Source organism: Myotis myotis, unplaced genomic scaffold (assembly GCF_014108235.1).
Source record: "Myotis myotis isolate mMyoMyo1 unplaced genomic scaffold, mMyoMyo1.p scaffold_m19_p_13, whole genome shotgun sequence".
Lineage (NCBI taxonomy): Eukaryota > Metazoa > Chordata > Mammalia > Chiroptera > Vespertilionidae > Myotis > Myotis myotis.
In genome coordinates, this window is record NW_023416317.1 from 5408192 (window position 1) to 5430399 (window position 22208).

The window sequence follows — 22208 nt, forward strand, 5'->3', positions numbered from 1 at the left end:
TCGCCACTGCTGCTTGGTAGCTTTGTGACCTTGGGCACATCCTGTGAATTCTCCGAATGGCTCTGTCAGCTCCAGGGGGCTCCCCCTCCCTTTACTTTCTGAATAGTTTTCTGGCAGGGATCAAAATTAAAAATGAGGGTTCGTATAACGGCACTTTCTAAAACAGCGAAGTGCTGAACAAACGTGAGGCGCTCCTTCTCATGTGCTTTATGTAGCCAGTTTAGCAGATTGAACGACGGGGCTGGCGCTGGCATGCACCACTCGTATATGCTTTGCAATTAGTGTAGCCTAATTTAATTGTGATTCCATTGTTGGGATTTTGATGCCTCCCGCTTGATGAATGGCCATTTTTCTGGGGGTGTTATCAGTTAATCTCGGTAATGAATTCTCTTCATTATCTTGTTCTTCATGTTAATTATACGGGATTTTCTTATGCCTATTTATCAAGTCAGGACAAGTATAATTTTTTTTTTGCCCACACGCCTTTGAATCTGGAATATGCAGAAACAGGTTAACATGACTGGTTTAAATTTACATTTCTGATAAGTTCCAGTCAGTGGCTTGACTTTTCTTACATCCTTATTTATGGTATAAGCTTGTATCTCTTCCTTTTGGGGGTCTATGTCCTTTTTATAAAAAATGTTGTTATCTTAGACAATTAAACTGTCTCTGACTTTTGAGAGAGTACCTCTAGCATATCAAAATGGTATTAAGTAAACATGGAAAGCGTCTGTCTTTGCATATTAATATGAAACAACAAATAATAATGTTCTAATGTTGAAATATTCCATGAAGCACCATGACAGGTAAAATTTAAGTGTAAACCATGGGAAGAAAAGACAGTAGTGCATGAAATCTTAAATGACACTACTCTTAAAAGAACAGTTCCAGACAAGTGTCTAAGGAAAAGCAGAAGACCGTGTATAATGAGTGAGTGGTGACTGAATTCATTTTGAGTTCAGAGAAGTGATTGATGGGCTAATATCGGCTAATGTTATATATTGATATTTATTAATTTAGAATTAAATTTTAACTTTCATAATATTTTCTAGGCCTTTTGTTTAATATTTACATTCCGTGTTTTTTTAAAAATCTTTTTTTTATTTGCCTCTATTGTTTAGCCAGTTATTTTTGAGAATGTTGGCCGTCAGCATTTTGATGGGCACCTTTCTGCTTTTGACTTCAGGTTGAAGCCATCCTCGTCAATATTTTTGGTGGAATTGTCAACTGTGCCATCATTGCCAATGGAATCACCAAGGCCTGCAGGGAGCTGGAACTGAAGGTGCCTCTCGTGGTCCGGCTTGAAGGTGAGTTATGGGTGATCTCCACAGCCAATCACCCCTCTGCCAGGTCAGGTGACCACAGTCCATCACCCCTCTGCCAGGTCAGGTGACCACAGTCCATCACCCCTCTGCCAGGTCAGGTGACCACAGTCCATCACCCCTCTGCCAGGTCAGGTGACCACAGCCCATCACCCCTCTGCCAGGTCAGGTGACCACAGTCCATCACCCCTCTGCCAGGTCAGGTGACCACAGTCCATCACCCCTCTGCCAAGTCAGGTGACCATAGTCCATCAACTCTCTGCCAGGTCAGGTGACCACAGTCCATCACCCCTCTGCAGGTCAGGTGAGCAGAGTGTTCTGTGCTTACAAACTTCCTGAGAGAACAGAAGGAAGCACGGGAGTAAGTAAGATGAAATAAGTGCAGCATGGCAGTGATTCTGCGAGCATCTAATAGGCTCATGTAGATTGTAACTCTCTAAGAATGGCATATGTTAGGATTCTCCAAATTTTCCAAATGCATTTCAGAGTGGAGCCCTTTTATTATGAATCATGTTGTGAGATTAGTGTTTTGAAAGAAACAGTTGGAGATGCTGCTCCAAGAATTATTCACCAAGAGAAGGCAATGGCTGTGGTCTAGCACTCCTGATCTGCTAAAATTGTGGACCCAAAGAGCTCTGGCTTATTTGAGTTGTATATTTCATTATTATTGATTGATTCAATAATTTCCTAAGTGGAACTTTAAAAATATGTTTAAATAATTAGTTTGCATTTTTAAATTAAATTAAATTTTTTTCTTTCTTTTTTGTTAATCCTCACCCAAGGATATTTTTCCCATTGATTTTTTTTAAGAGTGGAAGGGAGGGAGGGGGAAAGAGAGAGAGAAACATCAATGTGAGAGAAGCACATTGATTAGATGACTCCCACACATGCCCCGACCCAGGGCAGGGATAGAACCTGCAATCTAGTACTGGGAATCAAACCAGTGGCCCTTCTGTGCAGGCTGATGCTCTAACCATTGAGCACACCAGCCAGGGCTATATTATTTTTTATATTATTTCTTTAAAAAATATATTTTTTTATTGATTTCAGAGAGGAAGGGAGAAGGAGGGAAAGATAGAAACATCAATGATGAGAGAGAGTCATTGATCTGCTGCCTCCTGCACGACCCCTACTGGGGATGGAGCCTGCAACCAGGAATCCAGCTGTGACCTCCTTATTCATAGGTAGACAGCCGACACTCAACCACAAAGCCACACAGGCCAGGTTATATTACTTCTTTTATATATAAATATATGAAGTATATATTTTATGAAAAATAAATTTGTTAAATTTTTAATAAGAATATCAGCATTGTTTTACATTTTTGAAATCTCTTTAATATGTAGTTTAATATTTGCTTCATTTTATCTGTTGCAATATGTTGTTTTGGTTGAAGTAGATGAAGAAAACCTGACCTCATATAGAGCTATTTATTTGGAAAAGGGAGGAGTTTTTAATAATCATTTCATGTAATTTTGAATATTCTTTGGTGCTCCACTAAAGTCTATGAGCAACAGTTTCTTTATTAAAGATTTGTTTTATGTGCAATCTGAAATGACTTTAATGAACGTCTCATGTTCTATCCTATTAAAGTCTGTTGGTCCATCTTGCACATGAAGTGGATTTTATGCATGCATGGTTTGTAATAACATGCATTGATCATATGGAGCATTTTGGATTATGAAGATCTAAAGGTTGACACATTTCAACATACAGTATAAAAAAGTTCCACATTTGTTAATATCATAGCATCTTCGCCCTGGCCTGTCCCATGTACCTAAAGGTCTCGGGTTAGCTCCCGATCAGGACACATGCCTGGGTTGCAGGTTGCCGGTAGGTGTGCAGGAAGCAACCCATTGATGTTTCTCTTTTACATCGATATTTCTCTCCCTCTCTCTCCTTCTCCCTTCCTCTCTCCCTGAAATCAGTAAAACACCATTCTCATCAGAGAAGCTCACAAGTACTGGGAACCTTTCAAGGTGGTAGATGCAAGTTTTCCTGAATTCTAATTTCCACATAAATGTACAAAGTTGATCATCAGCCACAGAGCAGTCAGTTGTTTTCCTGGAGGTGGCAGACTCTGTCCCTCCATTTTCCATAGCGTCTGCCAGAGCACAGTCTGAGCCAGCACAATACGTCCTGTTCTCCCCAGGCCTGGGCCCCCGGGCAAGGGCCTCAGACTCCTGGCGCAGCCCGGCCACACGCTGTCCCTCGGAGGCCCTGCAGCTCAGGGTCCAGCTCATGTGTGTTCCCTCAGAGGCCCCCACAGCTCAGGGCGCAGCTCATGTGGTTCCCACGGAGGCCCCCGCAGCTCAGAGCGCAATGCTTGTGGACTTCCCCCTGAACTTAACCCTGAGAAATTGTCTGTAAGGAAAAAATCTTTTCTAGAAAACTCAAAAATTACCTTTCTGGGAAACAAATTAAAAATAAGAAATATCACCTAAACAAAGATATAAAAAGCAACTTAAAAAGTTATTTTAAGTATTAAAAAAGTTATTTTAAGTATTTTAAGTACTTAAGGGTTGAGACTTAGAAAAATTAGTATTTTTCACTGTTCATTAAAAGGACACCCGGCTTGAAAGTGCACCCTGTATGGCAAGTATGTGTGTGTGGGGGGGAGCAGGACTAGCCCAGGTTGGTGCTGCTGCTTTGATTCCGTGGTAGCAGCTGGCACTTTACCCACCATCACCTTTGCTTCATCAGTGCAAATGCCAACAGAGCATCATTGTTTTTAATATGATCATTTTAGTATTACTGCTACAACAAAAACCACGTTTCACGCCAGGGGCCGGCCTCCCCTGGGTTCTGGGCACCCCACTTTGAGAACCACTGTAGCAGAGAGGCAAAAACAGGCCCTTTAATGTGAGAACTAGCAACAGGCCTGTGGACGCCATCACAGACTTCAGAGTACAGTGGCCAGGCAGCCCGGGGGTAGATTTCTGCACATCATCCTCGGGACAGCTGGTCTCCCCATGTTCCACGCTGGTGCGTCATTCCGCAGACGCGGTCCCCACGGGGGATGTGGCCCCGGTGTGTCTTCGTCTTGTGAGGGCGAGACCCCAGCACAGCCGCAGCTCTGGTCTCCGGCTCCTCCTTGTGCCCCTTCCTCCTCTCCCTCTCTTCCCAGCTCCTCCCTCTGAGACGCCCCACAAACTTCCCTCAGGACCAGGCGGACCTGATAGAAATAATGACAAGTTGCCGAAACCGGTTTGGCTCAGTGGATAGAGCATCAGCCTGCGGACTGAGGGGTCCCAGGTTCGATTCCGGTCAAGGGCATGTACCTGGGTTGCGGGCATGTCCCCAGTAGGAGATGTGCAGGAGGCAGCTGATCGATGTTTCTCTCTCATCGATGTTTCTAACTCTCTATCTCTCTCCCTTCCTTTCTGTAAAAAATCAATAAAATATATTTAAAAAAAAAAAAAAGAAATAATGACAAGAGAAAGCAGAAGCGCCAGTTGGCAAAGTTTAACATGGACTTTCAAACACCTGCATGAATTAAATCTTAATACAGCAAAGGCAGCAGGACTGATTCCAGTGAAAAATCACTGAAGTAGTTGATCAAGGAGCTGCTGGGCATCAGTGTAAGTGTAGCTCGGAGTAAAGGGCTGGTGTCCACCTTTCTCAGGTCAGAGTGGCCAGTGACCCTCGGGTTCGACCAGTCAGCTCTGTGTCTGTAAAAGGAGAACCCGTGTCCAGACTAGTGTCTGCCACTGAAAATGACTCGACGTGAGTGTGTGCCTTGGTGTGCCCTCTGTCCTGTGACCCTCCCTGCACCTGCGTTGTCAGCAGGTCCGTCCTTATTAGCTTTAGGTTCTTTCCTAGGAAAGCAAGTAACCCCACTTTTATTTCCCCCCAAAGCCTAAAAGGAGTTCTCTTTCTCACACGGTGCTTAGTATTCCAGAAGGAAATGATCTCTGACATCGAACATCTCCCTGTCGTGTGTACCTGGATAATAAACACGCTGGAACACGCTAAATACCACATCCACGGTCACCTCCCTGACTGATCTCTATTGGCTGTGTCAGAGGTCTGCCCGCGCTGCTGGAAGTGTTGACATTTCTAAGTTGTTAGACAATCAGATTTGCATCTTGTGAGTCAGTGCACTTCCGAAGTATATGCCTGTGGGGGTTTCGTTGGTTAATTATATACTAAGTACTCGGTGCAGGTTACTGAGCTTTGGGCATTCAGGAGGATGTACAGAAATATAAGAATTGACCTCCATTACTAGATGGCTGGGGAAATAAAAGAGAAAGAAAGAAGATGTAACAATACAAGATAATATATGTACAGTGCTAGCAAGTGTTGGTCCTACTAGAACCTGCTTCTGTGTCAGGGCTTCCCAGAGAGCCGCCAGCAAGGCTTCTGGAACCTTCAGAAATATTATCGCCACAGTGTCCCCGGTGACGGGGGACTTGCAGGTGATGAATCTAGATGAGCTCAGACAGCAGACTGCCCCAAAGCTTTGTGGGCTAAAGCGGCCCTCGTGACCTTGACCCTGCTCTTCCAGCACCGGGGCCTGTCCTGTAACAGGCACCTGGGACTTTTATCAAAGAGGGGGCAGGAGAGCTTTCAACACTCCCAGATCCCAGCGGTTTCTTTCCGCCTCCTGTGGGAGTAGCATCTTGTTGATAAATGTCCTCAGCAAGGTCGTGCCAAGGACACTCACTTACGTGATTTCGGGAAACCAGCAGCCCCACACCAAGGTTAGGACTATCCCAAACTTGTATTGTCCTACATATTAAACCAGGGAAAGATGAAGGATCGTGCCCCAGCTCTACTCCCAGCACTAATATTAACAAAATGCAGAAATCGGAGGTGGCATTATCCATAAAGGGAACGAAAGAGGAACCAAGCAAGTGCTCGCTCTGCGAAGGGAGTGCAGGCTCTGTTACGTGCGTCCCTCCAGCGAGTGCTGCTGTCGGCCCACTTCCGTTGGCATGCCCCTCTTTACACCTCCTGGGTATTGAGCACTGTAACTATGGTGCATTTAGAGATGTGAGTTAGCAAAGAGATATTATAAAAGGAGAACTTCCAAGTTGAATGTGGAAATAAGTGCAATGTGAATCAAGGAAAGAAAGGAGGAGGGAACTTAGAGGATCAGAAGACAGCACATCTGTTCCGTACGCGGGAGTTGGCACTGGGATCCTAACGGTGACAGACAAGCCCAGGACCTGGCCGGTCGCGCTGTCCCAGGGAGCAATGACTTTGCAGCAACACATTGTGGCTCAAAGAACAGAGTGGGAACATGCAGTTAGTAGCCAGAGTACGTGACATTGGCACGTAGAACCCAGGCAGGACTGTCACGTGGAAGTAAAAGTGGATATAAAAGCAAGGCAGAGTGGGGAGAGAGGAGGGGGAGGGGGGAGCTAGGGTTCGCTATCTAATGACCAAGAGGAGGATGGCATCCTTGGTGCACTTGGGAAAGTGAGTGTGGGAACTAGAGAGAATGGGAGAGTCTTATGTGCAGGGGTGGGGAACCTTTTCTCTGCCCAGGGCCATTTGGATGTTTATAACATTATTCAAGGGCCACACAAAATTACCAACTTAAAAATTAGCCTGCTATATTTGGTCAAACATTTAATTAACGCATCCCTAATGCCTTGGCAGGCCCAGACCAAATGGTTTTGAGGGCCGCATATGGCCCTCAGGCCAGACGTTCCCCACCCCTGCCTCAGGGCAGAGCCACCCTTCTTCTGAGAGAAAGCTCTGCTATCGGATGGAAGGCATGTGGAGGCGGGATGTGGGAGTGTGGGGGTGAGCCACGGGGAGGTGCGAGCAAATGCACGCCACCCCCACAGAGGGCCCCAGTAAGGCACCCTCAGGCCCGGCTGCGTTGGACATTGTTCCCCAGCAGCACAGCCCAGGTAACGTAAGAAACCAGCCCAAACCAAAATTCTGCCGCAGAAGGTCTGGTCTCAGCCCTCCAACGGGAACCGCTGGTAACTACAGGGATCTCTGAGGTGTTTCTCTTACGTTCAGCCTAAGTTTTTCATTTGCTTTCTTCTGGGTTGGAACATAAATTCTGCTCCTCCCACAAATCTCCCTGCGTTTAGCTCCATTTTACCCAGCCTTACACTATGATTTTTCTAAACAGAGCAAGTCTTCCTTGCCTCTGGTGACCAAGGCAGACGAAGGGGCCAGAACATGCTGGACGATTCCAGGGGTAGTTTCCAGTTAACTTGACACAGCACTGTGCTTCCTGTCTTAGCCGATGTGTTTCTCGGAATCTTTATCCATATTAATATGTATTAAAAATGGTCACATTTCCAGAACATACACCCTTGTCTAGCCAGTGAAAGTGAGGTGAGAAAGGGGTGTCCATCATCCCGACATCTATGTTAAAGCCAAATGACACGTAAAGGAAACCAAGTGTGCCAGAAAATGTTTACCGGAGTCTGAATTACAATAATAAATAATTGCTGCTAGCAGCCATTAGCTGCTTCCTGCGTTTCAGATCCTCTGACACATGACTGTATAGTCCGAACAAGTAGGAGACTTTTCCTAACCAGGATAACAGACATGTCAGCAGCCGATACTAGATGCATTGGTAGTATCTCTTTCTTATGAATGAACACGGTGGCCTCTCTGCTTGCTTGGTGGCCATTTGGAAGCCCTGGCCTCCTGCCCGGAACCACCGGTCTGTGGCTCACATCTGAGAGCCTCTGGTGCCCTCACAGTGTAGGAGTGTCCCGATGAGAAGCTCTGATCAGTCAGGTCAGCTGGAGCTGGTGGGGTTTCGTGGACAAATCTTTGTTCTCAGCTGAATAGTAAGCATCGCTGTTTAGCAGCGGGTAAGGAGATGACTCTCTCCCCTTTGAAACGGCCACTTAATAATGACAGGTGTTCACTGGCCGTATCAGAATAGGGCTGACCAGCTCGGCACAGGGTTGCTTTTCTTTAAAAGACTCCTGGTCAGTTGAACAACCACATTCTGTGGGGAGCTTGTTAGCTTTTGTCGACAGTGGTTTCTGTTATGAATGAAGAGCACGTTGTCTGGAATGAGCTTTTCTTTGCTTATTGCAGTGTATACACACGCAGCACAGAAGTTACATGGGCGGTTAATTCAGGCCGACCCATGATACTCCTGAGAAACACACAACATTACTCGATAGCCTCATGTAGCCAACGTGGGGACATGCCCCACCTCCCCGGGTACAGCCTGTTGCTGCTGTGGTTGGGAACGTGGCCCTGGAGGGGTCGGATGTTCTGTGCCAATGTGCATCGCTTTTCCTCTGTGTGTGATCCTCAGTCCTCCTTCGGCTCCCATTTCTTGCACACCCACCTCTCACCTTGCTTTCTGCCCGCTGGTGCCCACATACCTCTCCTCATCCCCTCCCTCCATCACTGTCCCCGTGCGTGTGCCTTGCTGGCATTCCGAAGCTGTCACCTCTCCTCCCTGTAAGTGTTAGTCGTCATCACCAGGTTAAACCAAAAGAGATGTTGGACACAGCCTTGCTCTGTCATGAAGCCTTAAACCCTCCCATTGTCTAAGACGGTAACACTCCTTAGCCCACGCCCCACCCAGCCTCGCCTGAAGTGTTAGCCAGACTGCTCAGAGCTTCTGTAGATCGAATATTTCCGTTTCCAGACAGATGCCCTATGATGTCTGCCACTCTGGCTTCTCATCTCACCCTTCGGTGGTGCATGTGACTGAAACACATGCCATTTGGACCCGCGCTGCCTGTCGCTGCAGGAAGCCCGTCCTGTGGTGCTGGGACCAGGGCTTCCGAGGGCCCAGGGCTCTCAGGGGAGGGTGGCTCCCGCACGGCGCATCCTTTTTCTTTTGGATGTAACAACTGGAGCCCCAACGGCCTTACTAAAAAGGCGGTTTCTGGGATTGCACCTGGGAAGCTCCCTACGCTGTTGTTCTTTCTTGGTGCCTCTACCCTTGGCCTCTGCTGAGGCAGCTGGTCCCTGGTGTTCCCACAGACCAACCATCTATTACGCCCATCCAACTGGGCGTGTTGTTGGGCCTTTGAGGGGACCCAGCAGACTCTTCCCCATCTGGGTTTTGTTCCTGCTGAGAAATAAGATACAGGACTTAGGCCACCAAACTGCCGCCTCCGTGACTGAGAAAGAAGCGGCAGCTGCACCTCATGGTGCACCAACAGCGGCTTCCTTACCGACCGCGGAGTTCGGCAGCGTGACGCCAGTCACGGGCGCTTTGGACCTGGGCCCTGGGCGGGCCTCCCACCTGCAAGCCTGCAGGTGAGAGACGCCTGGGCCTGGGAGCAGCCCTTTGGGAGGGAGGGCACAGGAAGCGCGAGGCTGGCTCTTCCATCAGGTGTTCCATCAGATCGGCCCTGCCACCACCACCACCACCACTGCCACCACCACCACCGCCGCCGGGCAGCAGGGCCAGAGCCTGCAGTGCTGTGTGATGCTTGGCCCCTCATGCACGTCACAGGGCATTAGTCTGCCCTCGGCCTGGGCGGCCTTTGGGTCAGGTGCCCACCCCAGTCTAGGCAGTGGTCATCCCTTCAAGCACAAGAGCCTGACGCTGTTTCCTGAGTGGAAGCTGAGCAGGGCCACCTGAGTAAGGAGGGGTGTCTGAGCCGGCAGGTATGGGGCTGGCATCTGAGTCCTGCCCCACATCACACACCACTGGCTGCCCCTGGGGGCTTCCTGAGTGACCAGTGAGCTCATGTCTGCAGCCTCAGGCTCCTTATGTGACGCGTGAAGGCTATCAGAGAACTGACACCCGACACCCAGGTGGATTCCCCGTGTGCTTTCACAGGTGACGGGTGTGTCCTGTTAAAAGGACTCTCCCAAGAGCGCCACCTTAGGGCTTCCCAGAGCAGAGCCACCTGAGCTGCGAGTGTTTCAGAGCAGGGAGGCCACAGGGCTCTCATCTGCCACCTTCTGTTGCTGGTGGCCGCCTGAGGTGCTGTGGGAGGCAGACCCCAGGAAGGCTCTGTGCTCATCCCGTCTACCACAGAGGTGGGGCGAGGGGCGTGCTGGAGCCAAGTACCTGCCATTGTTGGCTCAAAGCGCTGAGGTGGGGTTCCCCCCCAGAAGCACAGCTGGGCATCAAAGTGGGCGGTGGGGCTGCACTGGGAGCACTCCAGATGCAGCTGGTGCTTACGCTCCCCTGGCCCTGCAGCCACGGCCCACCATGTGGATCGTGCAGAGCAACAAAGGTCTGAACTTTTCTGTGAAGGGCCAGATTTCAGGCTCTGCGGGCCACATTTGCAGGGCCGTGCAGAGGCAGCAATGGCTCCGTAGGGGAGTCACTGAGCAATGGGGTGCACGGGGTACAGCTCCACGTGGTGTCTCAGTCCTCGTGGATTTTAAACCATGTGAGGGATGCACACAATTTTGATATGATTCTCATCCAACTGCAGTAATTTATTCATGTTGCTCAGCTGGTCCATAACAACCGGGTTTGAAATCTCAGCTTCCCCATCTGTGAAATGGGAGCAAAACTACAGGCGCCTCATAGTGTTTTATAAGCAGCAGCTGAGTTTTAAACACATTTTTAATACATTTTTATTGATTTCAGAGAGGAAGGGAGAGGGAGGTAGAGATAGAAACATCAGTAATGAGAGAGAATCATTAATCAGCCACCTCCTGTCACGGTTCAATTCCCAGTCAGGGCACACATCTGGGTTGCTGGCTCGATCCCCAGTGGGAGGCGTGCAGGAGGCAGCCGGTAAATGATTCTCATCATTGATGTTTTTATCTCTCCCTCTCCCTTCCTCTATGAAATCAATAAAAATATTTTTTAAAAACAAACAAGCAAAGAAACAAAAACACTCAACCTTCTGGTTCATGGGCCAAAGCCCAACCACTGAGCAACACTGGCCAGACACGAGCAGATGAGTTTTTAAATCACCCAGCGTGGTCCCTGGCTCAGTACGGGTTAGCTGTGGTTATTATTGAAGCCACCACCCCAGCCAGCACGCCACCACCCCAGCCAGCGGGCCAGCGAGCTGCCTGCAGCGAGCCAGCCCGGCACCAGGACTGCTGCCCTCACCCTCCAGGAGCTGCCCACCTCCGATGTGACCAGTGGCTAATGTCCAGTCCCCTCCTCCACCTGATGGTCACGTGAGAGGAGAGTCCGGAGGAGCACGGGCGCAGGGACGATGGTGTCCGTCTGCCTTTATACAGTTCGGTTTGCTTCCGCCCGCCCGCCCCCTCTCTGAGCAAAACAAGCAAACAACAGAGCAGCTGCGGGGAGCAGGCCCGCATAGTTCCGGATTCAGGGCCACCGAGTCGCTTTGCTGTGTTCCACCAGAGCGGCATTCGCAGGCACTGCAGTTGGAATTCCAGGTACTTCTCATGTATCACAAAATATTGTTATTCTGATTTGTTCCAAGAATTTTAAAATGTAAAAGCGATTTTTAGCTCAGCGTGGTCAGAAAGAGGCCACACCTCGCTGTGCCCGCCAGGCCCGTGCTCTCCAGGCCTGATGGGGGCCCTGACCTGGGGGCCCTGACCTGCCTCGGGTAGCTAGCTGGTTGTTTGACCTGAGCCAGTCGTGGACATCGGTGGCCTCAGTTCCCTCCAGTAAAAATAAGCAGCTTGGCTTACAGTCTCCCTGGGCCGCCTGCCATGCGGGGCCAGGGGGAGGAGAGGGGGAGGATGCAGGGGGGGGGGCGGGGGGGGGTGTCCATGGTTCCACGTGCCTTTGCAGTCAGCAGGCCTGGAGCTGGGCCTGGCTCGGCCTCTGACTTTCGGGGATAGTGAGCAAGTTCCCAGGCCTCCCAGTACCTCGGTTGCCTCATCGGTCACCAGGGGATAAAAGGACGTCACTTTGGGGTTGTGAGCCCCTTGACTCATGTATCCACCGAGCATTCATTGTTCCTCACATACACTCAGTGCTACCTATTGTATGTTCTAAAAGAACCGCATTCCTGTTGATAATACTTTGAAAAGAGCTTCTACGCTCTGCCATGGTGTTCCTCACAGCCCTGAGATAAAAAGCTCAGGAAGTTGGGGGGAGGGGGTGTGCACCCTTTAAACCAAACCCTGTAATGTGTGTCCTCCCTTGTAATGAAGGCAAAGAACAAACTTGATCAATTAACCTTGCATCTCTGTGTGGCTCTCACTCCACCCAGTGGCAGGAAGTCTGTGGCCAAACAGGCAGAAGGAGAATTTTAAGACTGTAATAATTATTATTCTCTGGTAGAATGTCCTCTACCAGTAGAGCGAGATTTCATTTTGAAATCGTTCCCCATTGTTCTCTGTGCGTTGCCTTGTTTCAGGCACGAGGTGGGCAGATCCTAGGCGCCTGCAGTGCGGCCAGCGGGCGTGGGCGGGCTGTCCGGTTTGGTGGTGATCCAGGTGTTGCTCCAAGGGAGATGTGGCCAGGGCAGGGGCTGGGGCAGGGACAGGGGCAGGAGCTGGGGCAGGATCTGGGGCAGGGGCAGGAGCTGGGGCAGGGGCAGGAGCTGGGGCAGGGGCAGGGGCAGGAGCTGGGGCAGGAGCTGGGGCAGGGGCAGGGGACAGGGGCAGGAGCTGGGGCAGGAGCTGGGGCAGGGACAGGGGCAGGAGCTGGGGCAGGAGCTGGGGCAGGGGCAGGGGCTGGGGCAGGAGCTGGGGCAGGGGCAGGGGACAGGGGCAGGAGCTGGGGCAGGAGCTGGGGCTGGGGCAGGGGCTGGGGCAGGAGCTGGGGCAGGGGCTGGGGCTGGGGCAGGAGCTGGGGCAGGGGCAGGAGCTGGGGCAGGGGCAGGGGCAGGAGCTGGGGCAGGAGCTGGGGAAGGGGCAGGAGCTGGGGCAGGGGCAGGGGCAGAGGACAGGGGCAGGAGCTGGGGCAGGGGCAGGAGCTGGGGTAGGGGCAGGGGCGGGGGCAGGGGCAGGGGACGGGCAGGAGCTGGGGCAGGGGCAGGAGCCTAGGCAGGGGCAGGGCCAAGCAGCTGCAGTTGGGACTTGGCAAGCTCCCATTTTTCCTCATCTCTCTAATTGACTCTGTCCCTGTCTCCTTTCTGTGCCTGACCCTCTCTGAGTTATTCCTCATGTGTCTCTGGTCTCTCTCTCTCTCTCTCTCTCTCTCTCTCTCTCTCTCTCTCTCTCCTCTCTCTCTCTCTCTCCTCTCTCTTTTTCTTCTTCTACCCCTCCCCCTGCCACTCCCCCTTATTCTCCTGTCTAAATCTCTGGTTTCCTTCTTTTATCCCTTCTGTCTCTAATCTTTCTTTCTTGTCTCTTTCTCCTCCTCTGTGTATCTCTGTCCGTCTTTCTATCTGTGCATCTAGTGTCTGTCATTTTTGGACTCCGCCTTGCCCTCTGCCCCGGTCTGTTTCTCTCCCCCTGTGTCTGTCTGGGGCCTGTTTGTGAGCATCGCCCCCACCCCACCCCACGCCCCCTGTGGACCCTCCTCTGACCAGGGCCCTGCACACGCTCTGAGCCCATCCAGGCCCGAGCTTCCATCTCAGCCTGAGGACTCCTCCCACCGGCTTAGCTCTGGGCCTGCTCAGTGTATGCTGAATAATTAAGGCTGTAATTAAAGTGTAAGTGCAAGTATAATTAAAATTCACTTTAGTGGATCCTGAAATTATGAAGCAATTAGGTATTGGATGTGGCCCGGCAGGAGCAGCTGGAGGAGAGCTGCTCCCATCCTCCCTGGCCCGGCCCTGCCCACCACGCTGACCCGGAGCTGCTTGCCTGGGGCTGGAGGAGCTGCTGGGCAGAGGGCTGGCGGCAGCTGGGAGCACTCATGCAAGGGCAGGGGACTCGGCCAGCTGCTGCTCCGCCCTTCCTAGCTCGGACCCACAGAAGCCCTGGAGAGCCCCGGGAGGCGGGGGAGTGTTAGGCCGTATTGCAGGCCTAACAAAACGGTTACCTGAGGGTGTTGGGGCAGCACGGCGATCAGAAGCATGTCTCTGTCCGTCCCCCCCTCAGCACGCTTTGTGTGAGCCAGCGTGGTGTCTGCTCCATCGGCAGGTCCCTCCTGGGTAGCAGGCGCCCGCACATCCTAGGGCGTGTGTCTCGCCCAGTGGTCAGCGAACTGCAGCTCGCGAGCCACATGCGGCTCTTTGGCCCCTTGAGTGTGGCTCTTCCTAAGCCTTAGGAGTACCCTAATTAAGTTAATAACAATGTACCTACCTATATAGTTTAAGTTTAAAAAATTTGGCTCTCAAAAGAAATTTCAACCGTTGTACTGTTGATATTTGGCTCTGTTGACTAAAGAGTTTGCCGACCACTGGTCTAGCCAATCGCCAGTCCGGGAAGCTCGTGTCCAGTGGGGACGAGATGTCAGGAAGTGGAACCAGGATGCTGGGATCTGACTCACAGGCACCTGGGAGCTCGTTTTATAATCCTTTGCTCTGGCTGGCAGTCGGGAGGTGGTGAAAAGGCTTCCCAAAGAAATGCCATTTAAAGGGAGATCTCATGACCAGATGGGCATCGGCCGAGCAGAGAGGGAAGCAGAGCTCGGGTGGGAGGCCAAGGCCTGGACTGTCTGCCAGGTCCTGGGTCCCAGGCCACGCATTTCCCCTTGGAAACGCCTGGTGTTCTTCGGGTGCCGAAGAGGATATTAGTTAGGCTAGTTGGTTGCGAGGAAGAGCAGCCCATTTGTCTCGGGGAGGGAAGATCAAGAGTTCATTTCACCCCTACGCGTACAGGGAGCCCCGGTGACGCTGATGAGCAGTTCTCATGTGCGGGAGCCACAGGGAAGCTGGCCCCAAGCAAGAGAAGGGCCGGGCTCGGGCGCCCTGGTCTGGGACTCAGCTCTGCAGCGGCTCCGCGTGCTCCTGCCTACTCACCTGTGACAGGCCTGTCCCTGCCACCACGTCTGTCACGCATGCTGCCCGTTCCCCTTCTCAGGAGAGCGAATCTGTGCCCAGCGAACAGTCACCGTCAGTATTGGACTGTCCTTGATCAGGTGCAATCAGTGTCCTGGGAACAATTGATTCTGCCCAGGAAACACCGGGTCCCTCCCCCAGCGGGCGGGGGTGGGGTAGTTCAGCCAGATGGGAGGCTGGAAAGAGCAGCATCCTAATGGTGCCTGGTCTTTGCCCGAGTGACGTGTAGCGGCATTGAGATTCAAGTGGTCTCACGCAGGGAATCATGCTGCACAGTTAAACCCCACGCCGGAGGCCCAGGAGTGACCATGGAGAGGGAGGAGCGAAGGGCTGAGACTGAGCCCTGCAGCCAGGAAGCCTGAGTCCCGGCCGAAAGGTCTGACTTATGAACACCTGCCTCAAGGTCATCGCAGAGAGCACATAGAGGCACGTGGAGGACTTCATACACCACAGAAACGTAGATATCTTACTACTGCCAACATTCTTATCATGACATGTTTGCAAAGCCATAGGAGTGATTCAGGATGCAGAACAGACATTTCAAGCATTAGCTCCAGAAATCCTGTAAAGCAGTGAGAGGGAGCCGAAGGCTCGTCCCAGGGCCTCCTGGCTACACCAGCCATGCCCGCTGGGCAGGAGCTGGGAACCTGCTCTCGCCTCAGTCCTCTCATCTGTAAAGGAGGAGAGTAACAGCCACCTCCGGGCACCACTGAGGAGCAAGTGAGCGGATATGCTTAGAGCCTATCGCTGCTTTGACTGGTTACCACCACCACTGGCCGCTGTCCCTGTATCAGGCCAGGTCCACACAGCGTGACTGGCCCCGGGTGGCCGGCCTGGTAAGGCTGTGGGCGCACCGGGCACACCCCACAAGAGGCAGGCAGGACCCCGCCCTGGGGTCAGGCAGAGGAGCCTGCCTCCTGGGAGGCTCCTGGGGGTCACGTGTTGAGATTGGAGGGTGCTCTGAAGAAAAAGGGAAGAGGGAGAAGAGCCTTTTATACCTGAACTTAGGTTCTTCCTGGCAGATTGGAGGCCAGTCGGGGGAGGAATTCTATTCCGTGTCTGTGTTGAAGGAGATAAAAACGTACACAGTTACTTGGTCCAGAGACTGACTGGCCCCGTGCCAGCCGGGCTCTTCCTGCCCCCTGAGCACTGCCCGAGAGCCCCCCACCCCCCACCCCGCCGAGCAGCACGGGGTTCCCGCCCGGCCCACCACCCGTCGAGCCTCTGCCCTACCCGCCAGCTCCGGGCCACTGGTCAGACTCACCAGGTGGACCAGATGCGCACGGAGGCCGTGCTGATGAGCTGAGGCCTGTCAGACGCTTAACTTAAGTCACAACCTGCCCCGACATTCAGCAACTTCGCACGCGGAACATGGATGAGCTCGTTTCTGCGGTGGGGAACCTGGTGGGCTCGGCCGGGTCCTGAGGTCAGGGTCGCTCACGGAGGTCTAGTCCAGGCTTGACTGGGCAGGGCCGCTCCCAAGTCACTCGCATGTTGCGGGGGGACCCGAGGCCACAGGTCTTCCCTGGCTGCTGGCGGAGCTGCCCTCGGTTCCTCGCCTCCCAGAGGCCCCTGGCAGCTTCCCTCCTCGGGGAACGATCCAGGGGCCGAGGGAGCAGACAGACCCGTGGGCTTTGTCACGGAGGCTCGGAGGCATGCCGTCGCCTGCTGCGCCTTACTGAGCAGCAGCAGGTGGGTCCAGCCCAGCGTCGCAGGGGTGAACACCGGGAGCCATTGGTCCCCTTGGCACTGCCGCCCATTTACAAAGTCACCTCTATAAAGCGATGCAGCTTCTGCAGCAGAGACGCTGACATGTCCGACTCACATGCTCTTCCTCATCCACTCGAGGCCTCGGGGTGGGAGGGTGCCCTGCTCTGACCCAGTGGCCGCTGCGGCCTCGCTGCTGCCTTGCAGGGCGGCCTGGCCGGCGGCGTCCAGAAGGCAGGCAGGGCAAAGGGTGCAGGGCCACATGCAGGTGTTATGGGTGTGTGTTTTGTATCCCTTGCCTTCCAGTGGCCAGAACTCAGTCACATGACTCAGGCCAGGGGCCTGGCGCCGCTCCCTGGTGGGCAGCCACCCCCCAGCCTCTGCTCCCACTGGACGGGGAGCAGGAGCCGCTGGGCGCTGGCCTGGCCACCGACACTGCCCTTTGCAAAGCGCTGTCACAGGTGTGAGCTCTGCCTGTCCTCGGCCTGTGCTCCCAGCAGTCTCACCTTGTACAGGAGACAGCATTGCTCTGGAATAGTTGGGACAGCGTGCTGAGAGAGAACAGGCTCCCGCCCATCTGCCGCCGCCCCTGTGTGACCACAAACGCTCTCCCTCCTCTCTGTGCCTCAGTTTCCTCATCTTATAACAGGGGCAGTAGCACCTGTTCAGGGTCATCGGAAAGAACGTATCTAAGTCACTGACAGTAAGCCTGGCATATGTACGTGCTTAATGTTATGTCTGGAGATAAAGCAGTTAAATGATTTACCCAGAACTGTATACTCCCGCACCACAGGGGCAGGGAGAGGAGGGTTTCAGCTAATGGCTTCCTACCTTTGGGGTTGTTGCTTCGCAGAGAGCACATTCGTCCGATTTCCGTGTCAAGCAGCGGCCAGTGAGCATTGAGCCAGAGACCAGTGCCCAGTGCCCTTCCCCTCGGCTTCCGTGGGCCCGGAGCCCCGAGAATCCACATGACATCACCTTTCACTCCTGCCGCTCACTAACTCTCCTTTCCCTCCACATGGAACGCTGCCCGGCTCCTTTCTTCGTGCTCCTGGGCTGTCCCACGCCCGGGCTCCAAGGTCCTTGCTTATAAATAGGCTGCCTGGCCAACTAGGTAAAAGCACAGGAAGTGATGTCAGATGAGCTATTTCGTTAGACTTACATTTTATCACATTTCTCCCAGAGGCTGCTCACCCTGAAAGGACAGAAAAGCATTTCGCATGTTACGTAGTCGGTCCCAGCAAACCTTTGGGGGTGGGGGCCGGCAAGTGCTGCAGACCCACCAGGACGGCCTGGCGCGCTCCTTGCTGGGCCTCCCCTGTTATGTAGGATGAGGGGAAGCAGAATGGAGCATGTTGAACACTGTCATTGTCCCACAGCGTGGTTCGTGGCCACAGGTGGGCAGATTGTCTGACCCGCAGGTCTCAGATGAGGCAACAGCTCAGACCTTCCCTTCATTAGGACCCCCCTTCAGTGCGTCTACCTGGCTGTTACCAGTGATTGCAGCTTTCATCAGTGCAAAGTGTCTCTCTTGGAAGTCCTCTGTTTCGCCTTCTTTTCCAGCTGGACCACTCTGGTACAGATCTCCTCCGTGGCCTCTCCTGCCGGGACACGGACTAGACCTGTGTCACCACCTCCCGGCGCACGGGGTTCAGGTCAATAGTCACGCGCCCTCCGTGTGGCTGCCGGTGTCCCTGCCACCCGCACCTGGGCTTCCTTCTCTTGCTCATTTTTGACACAAAGCTTTTTCTTTAGATCCCATGTTCAGACTGTTCAGTCAAGGGATAAATCCATTTCAGATTTTCCTTTTTCAAACTCATTGAACAAGTGGTTGTTAATCTTTCTTTTTTCATGATCTTCTAAGAACCTCGTTATTTTCATTTTCTAAATGCCAGAGAAAATATAGGCAGTGTCCTTTAATGCCAGACAGTTAGATGGAAAGCGGGGAAAATAAATTTGTCATTTGGATTTATTTAAGTAGCCAGATCTGCATCATAAAAAGCTGAAAGGGAGTCGTATGGGTTGCGTTGGTGAGACGGGGCATCGGGTCATGTTAGGTTTGACTCTGGGGGAACCTCCAGTGCCATAGCAGTGACTGTGCCCCCGCCCCTCCCAGGAACCAACGTCCACGAGGCCCAGCGCATCCTCGGCAGCAGCGGGCTTCCCATCACTTCGGCCGTCGACCTGGAGGACGCAGCCAAGAAGGCCGTGGCCAGCGTGGCTAAGAAGTGAGCCTTTGCCCTGACCCCCCGGAGGAAGAAGACCATTCTGCCATAGAAAGAAATGGTTCTCTACTCACCGAAGGAAGTGGTTATCTCTTTGGGGGAAACACGGGAAGGGGAGAAGCAAGACCATTTGTGAAAAATCTTAATTCTCTATCTTCTTGAACCAGATACCTAGACAGACTAATCTGCTTTCACTTATGTCTTTATTAAATTAACGCCCTGTGTTCTCACCCTTTTCTGCCTGCTCAGTAGACCTTGTGTGGCCGACGCTGGGGAGCGTCTGTTGGCAGTTTGGGTGACATTTAATCTTGAACAATAAAAAATCACAGGCCGTGCAAACTCAGGCAAGACTACCTTAACAGATTAACTCTCTAGCAGGTGCAGCAAAGACAGTCAACCAAATAGCTGTTACACTGTCACAGCTTTCCACGTTCCTGATTCCAGCACATGCTGGGAAAACCCATGAATATTCCAAAATATATTTTACAGTGGAAGGTCCACACTTCACATGATATTCCATATATTCTTACCTTTGCCTTAATACTGAGTATACTCCTTACCTCACTCGGAATAAAGCCAGAAGCCTTACTTGTGATTTTTTAGTAGATTTTATTTAATGTGAAAACTGAAAAGAGCTGATTCTTATGGAGATCTCTCTAATTCAGACATTCCAAGATGAGACATCATTGTAATGTTATAGTGAGTGTCAATACCTTCCCCCCCTGCCCTTTTTGACCCCCCAGAATCTACCAACTGGGGGCACGTAATTAAGAGAATGTGGCTTCTCCTATAGTGCCCATTGGGAGGGGGGAGCGAATTAGGTTTACGATGATATTTTGCTAAATCTTTATTTGTACACAAATTTAAATAAAATCCTGTTTCGTAAACTCTAAGATCTGTGTATTTCTCATTTTTGTCAATATTATTCCTTAAACACTTTTCTCCAAAAATTAGGAAATTTGGGTTATATATTATATGGTCCCAGGATTAGTCCAGTTTCACCCAACTTCAGCAGCAACCATTTCTGTTAGGAGATTATTCAATGAAGGAATAAAAGTTATATACAAACCAGTAGTGTCACAGGCGTTTAACAGGTTAAAATGTGACCTCAGTCTGCAAAATGCTACAGGAAATCGGCGACGTAAACTCCCATCTAATGAGGTTCAGTTGCCAGTGGAAACAGTTTTCCCATCAACCTGTAAACGTGTAGCAGACCAGACTTTTTTGTTTGTTGCTTCCCAGTTCTCATTCGTTCCGCAGCCACAAGGTGACAAGTCATGTTGTAGCTCCATGTTTGCCATGTTTCTTTTTATTATTATTTTGTAATAAGTGAAAAATACCAATTATGCCTTTTTTGGTGTGTTTTGAGTTTTGATAGTTTAAACAACTAGTTAGCATGGTAAAAGAAACAATATATATTTTGCCAATTAGGCAAAAATCATCATATTCGAGTGTCTTGCTCTTTGTAAAGACTTGTATTCACAACACATGTGTCTGGATGTTTCTAATCCAGTTTCGAGGGGCTTGTAAGGGAATTGACTTATGTGATCATTTTGTAAGAGGGTTAGTAATGAGCCAATAGCCACCCCTTTTATTTTACTACAGAGGTGTGATCAGGAGTGAGTGTTTGTTTTTTCTTGGAAGCTCCAAGTGTCTGAGTTTGTGCCGCTCAAATCCGGCCCTGGTGCTGAGCACAAGTGTGGATTCTGGAACTGTTTGTAGGATGAATGCTGGGTGTGTGGGCCCAGCTCTCCTGGCTGGGATCGGAGTGGAGCCAGGGGCAGTGTGTTGATGGCAGACCCGAAGGCCTCTGCGTTACCCACTCCAGCGCCCTGTGCTGCTGACCTCCTCGCATCCCCTCCAAGTCTCCCTCTCACCTGTACTGCATGCAAATATGCAAAGTATTTCCTTTCAATCTGATCAAATATTTTCTTAAAGTTGGTTATGTCCTCGGCAGGAATACCCGTGAAACAGGGTGACGATTTAAGCTTACTTGCAGCCCAGGAAACTTACAGGGTAGCACACGCATTTTACCTGAGCTGCTCTGCATGTAGGATTGGACCGGACTTGCTAGTCTCCATGTCAGTCTCCTAGAACAAGTACCACATTTAGAGGATGTGAAAGGTTCACTTATTTGAGTCAACCTATTCTCCAGACGCTTTTTGTAAGGACAAAAACCCACGTCAAGCTTGAGAAGAAGAGGAGGAACTGTTTTGCTCCTGGTTGTAGTTAAGGCTGCGTCCAGAGGCTCACGCCCTCAGAACTTGGACCCTGCGTCTCAGGCCAACTTGTCTCTGCGGCTTCATTCTCAGCCAGGTCATTTCCCGAGGTGGCAGAATGGCTGCCATCCCACACACATTTTGTCAAGCTCAGCATCCCTAAAAGAGGACGGGGTGCCGGGAGAGAACGAAAAAAGAAAGAGAGTTAAAGAAACAGCGAGAGTGGGAGGAGGAATGAGAGAGGAAGCTTCTCTCTTGGTGATTCTAAGAAACCCCAGAATGGAGATGCCGATGTAGGTCAGGACCCTGACTCTCAGCCAGTCCTGGTGAGTACAGGCTCTGGTGAGTCCGTCTGGTTCAATGCTGACCCGAGGACACAGCCAGCCTCATCCAGCTCTCAGCGCTGAGCACAGGGCCGAGGGGGTCCGCCAGGAGAGCTGGAGAGCTAATAGGAGAAGCAGTGTATTCTGGGAAAGAAAAATCAGAGGACGGCCACACTCATCAACCATAACGCAGTGAGGGTGAACAGATGATTCCACAGGACACGTCCAGTTCTGAAATGTCATGATTCTGTCCTGTCTCCTCGCCAGTTCTCTGGAGCCCACTTTCGCCTGTGCATGCCCGGCCCAGGTGTGTTGTGCATGTGCCGCCTGAGCCGTCCGGACACCTTCACTTATTTGTCTTGAACAGGAATGTCTGCGTAAGAAGTAATGGCATTGAAGCACATAGCTCAATTTTGGTTTTCTATTTAAGTTGTAACTCAATTCATGAATTAGTAAAGTAGTCAAGACATTTTAAATAGCTTGACTAGACCCACGGATCGTTTTTAATTAGTTTTTTTTACAATTTGTATGCTATGTGCATTCCTCTCAATTTGCTGTCTGAGGGGGAAAAAAGTTATCCTGAAGAAAAATAGTGTTTATTAAGACCTTAGTAAAAACCAGAAGGAAATTATATTTTGACATATATAAATCAAACATTTAAAAGTCAGTG

At 51.3% G+C, this 22208-nt stretch overlaps 1 protein-coding gene across 1 annotated transcript in view; it reads left to right on the top strand.

The window, feature by feature from the left end:
* The window catches only part of SUCLG2 (succinate-CoA ligase GDP-forming subunit beta), a 249257-nt gene extending 229368 nt beyond the window's left edge, over positions 1-19889 (top strand). Inside the window, exons 10-11 of the mRNA XM_036331613.1 lie at positions 1187-1307; positions 18888-19889. Of these exons, the coding sequence (XP_036187506.1) occupies positions 1187-1307; positions 18888-19003 (237 nt within the window). The 3' untranslated portion in view covers positions 19004-19889. The remainder of the gene's footprint in view (positions 1-1186; positions 1308-18887) is intronic.
* Positions 19890-22208: the final 2319 nt, after the last annotated feature.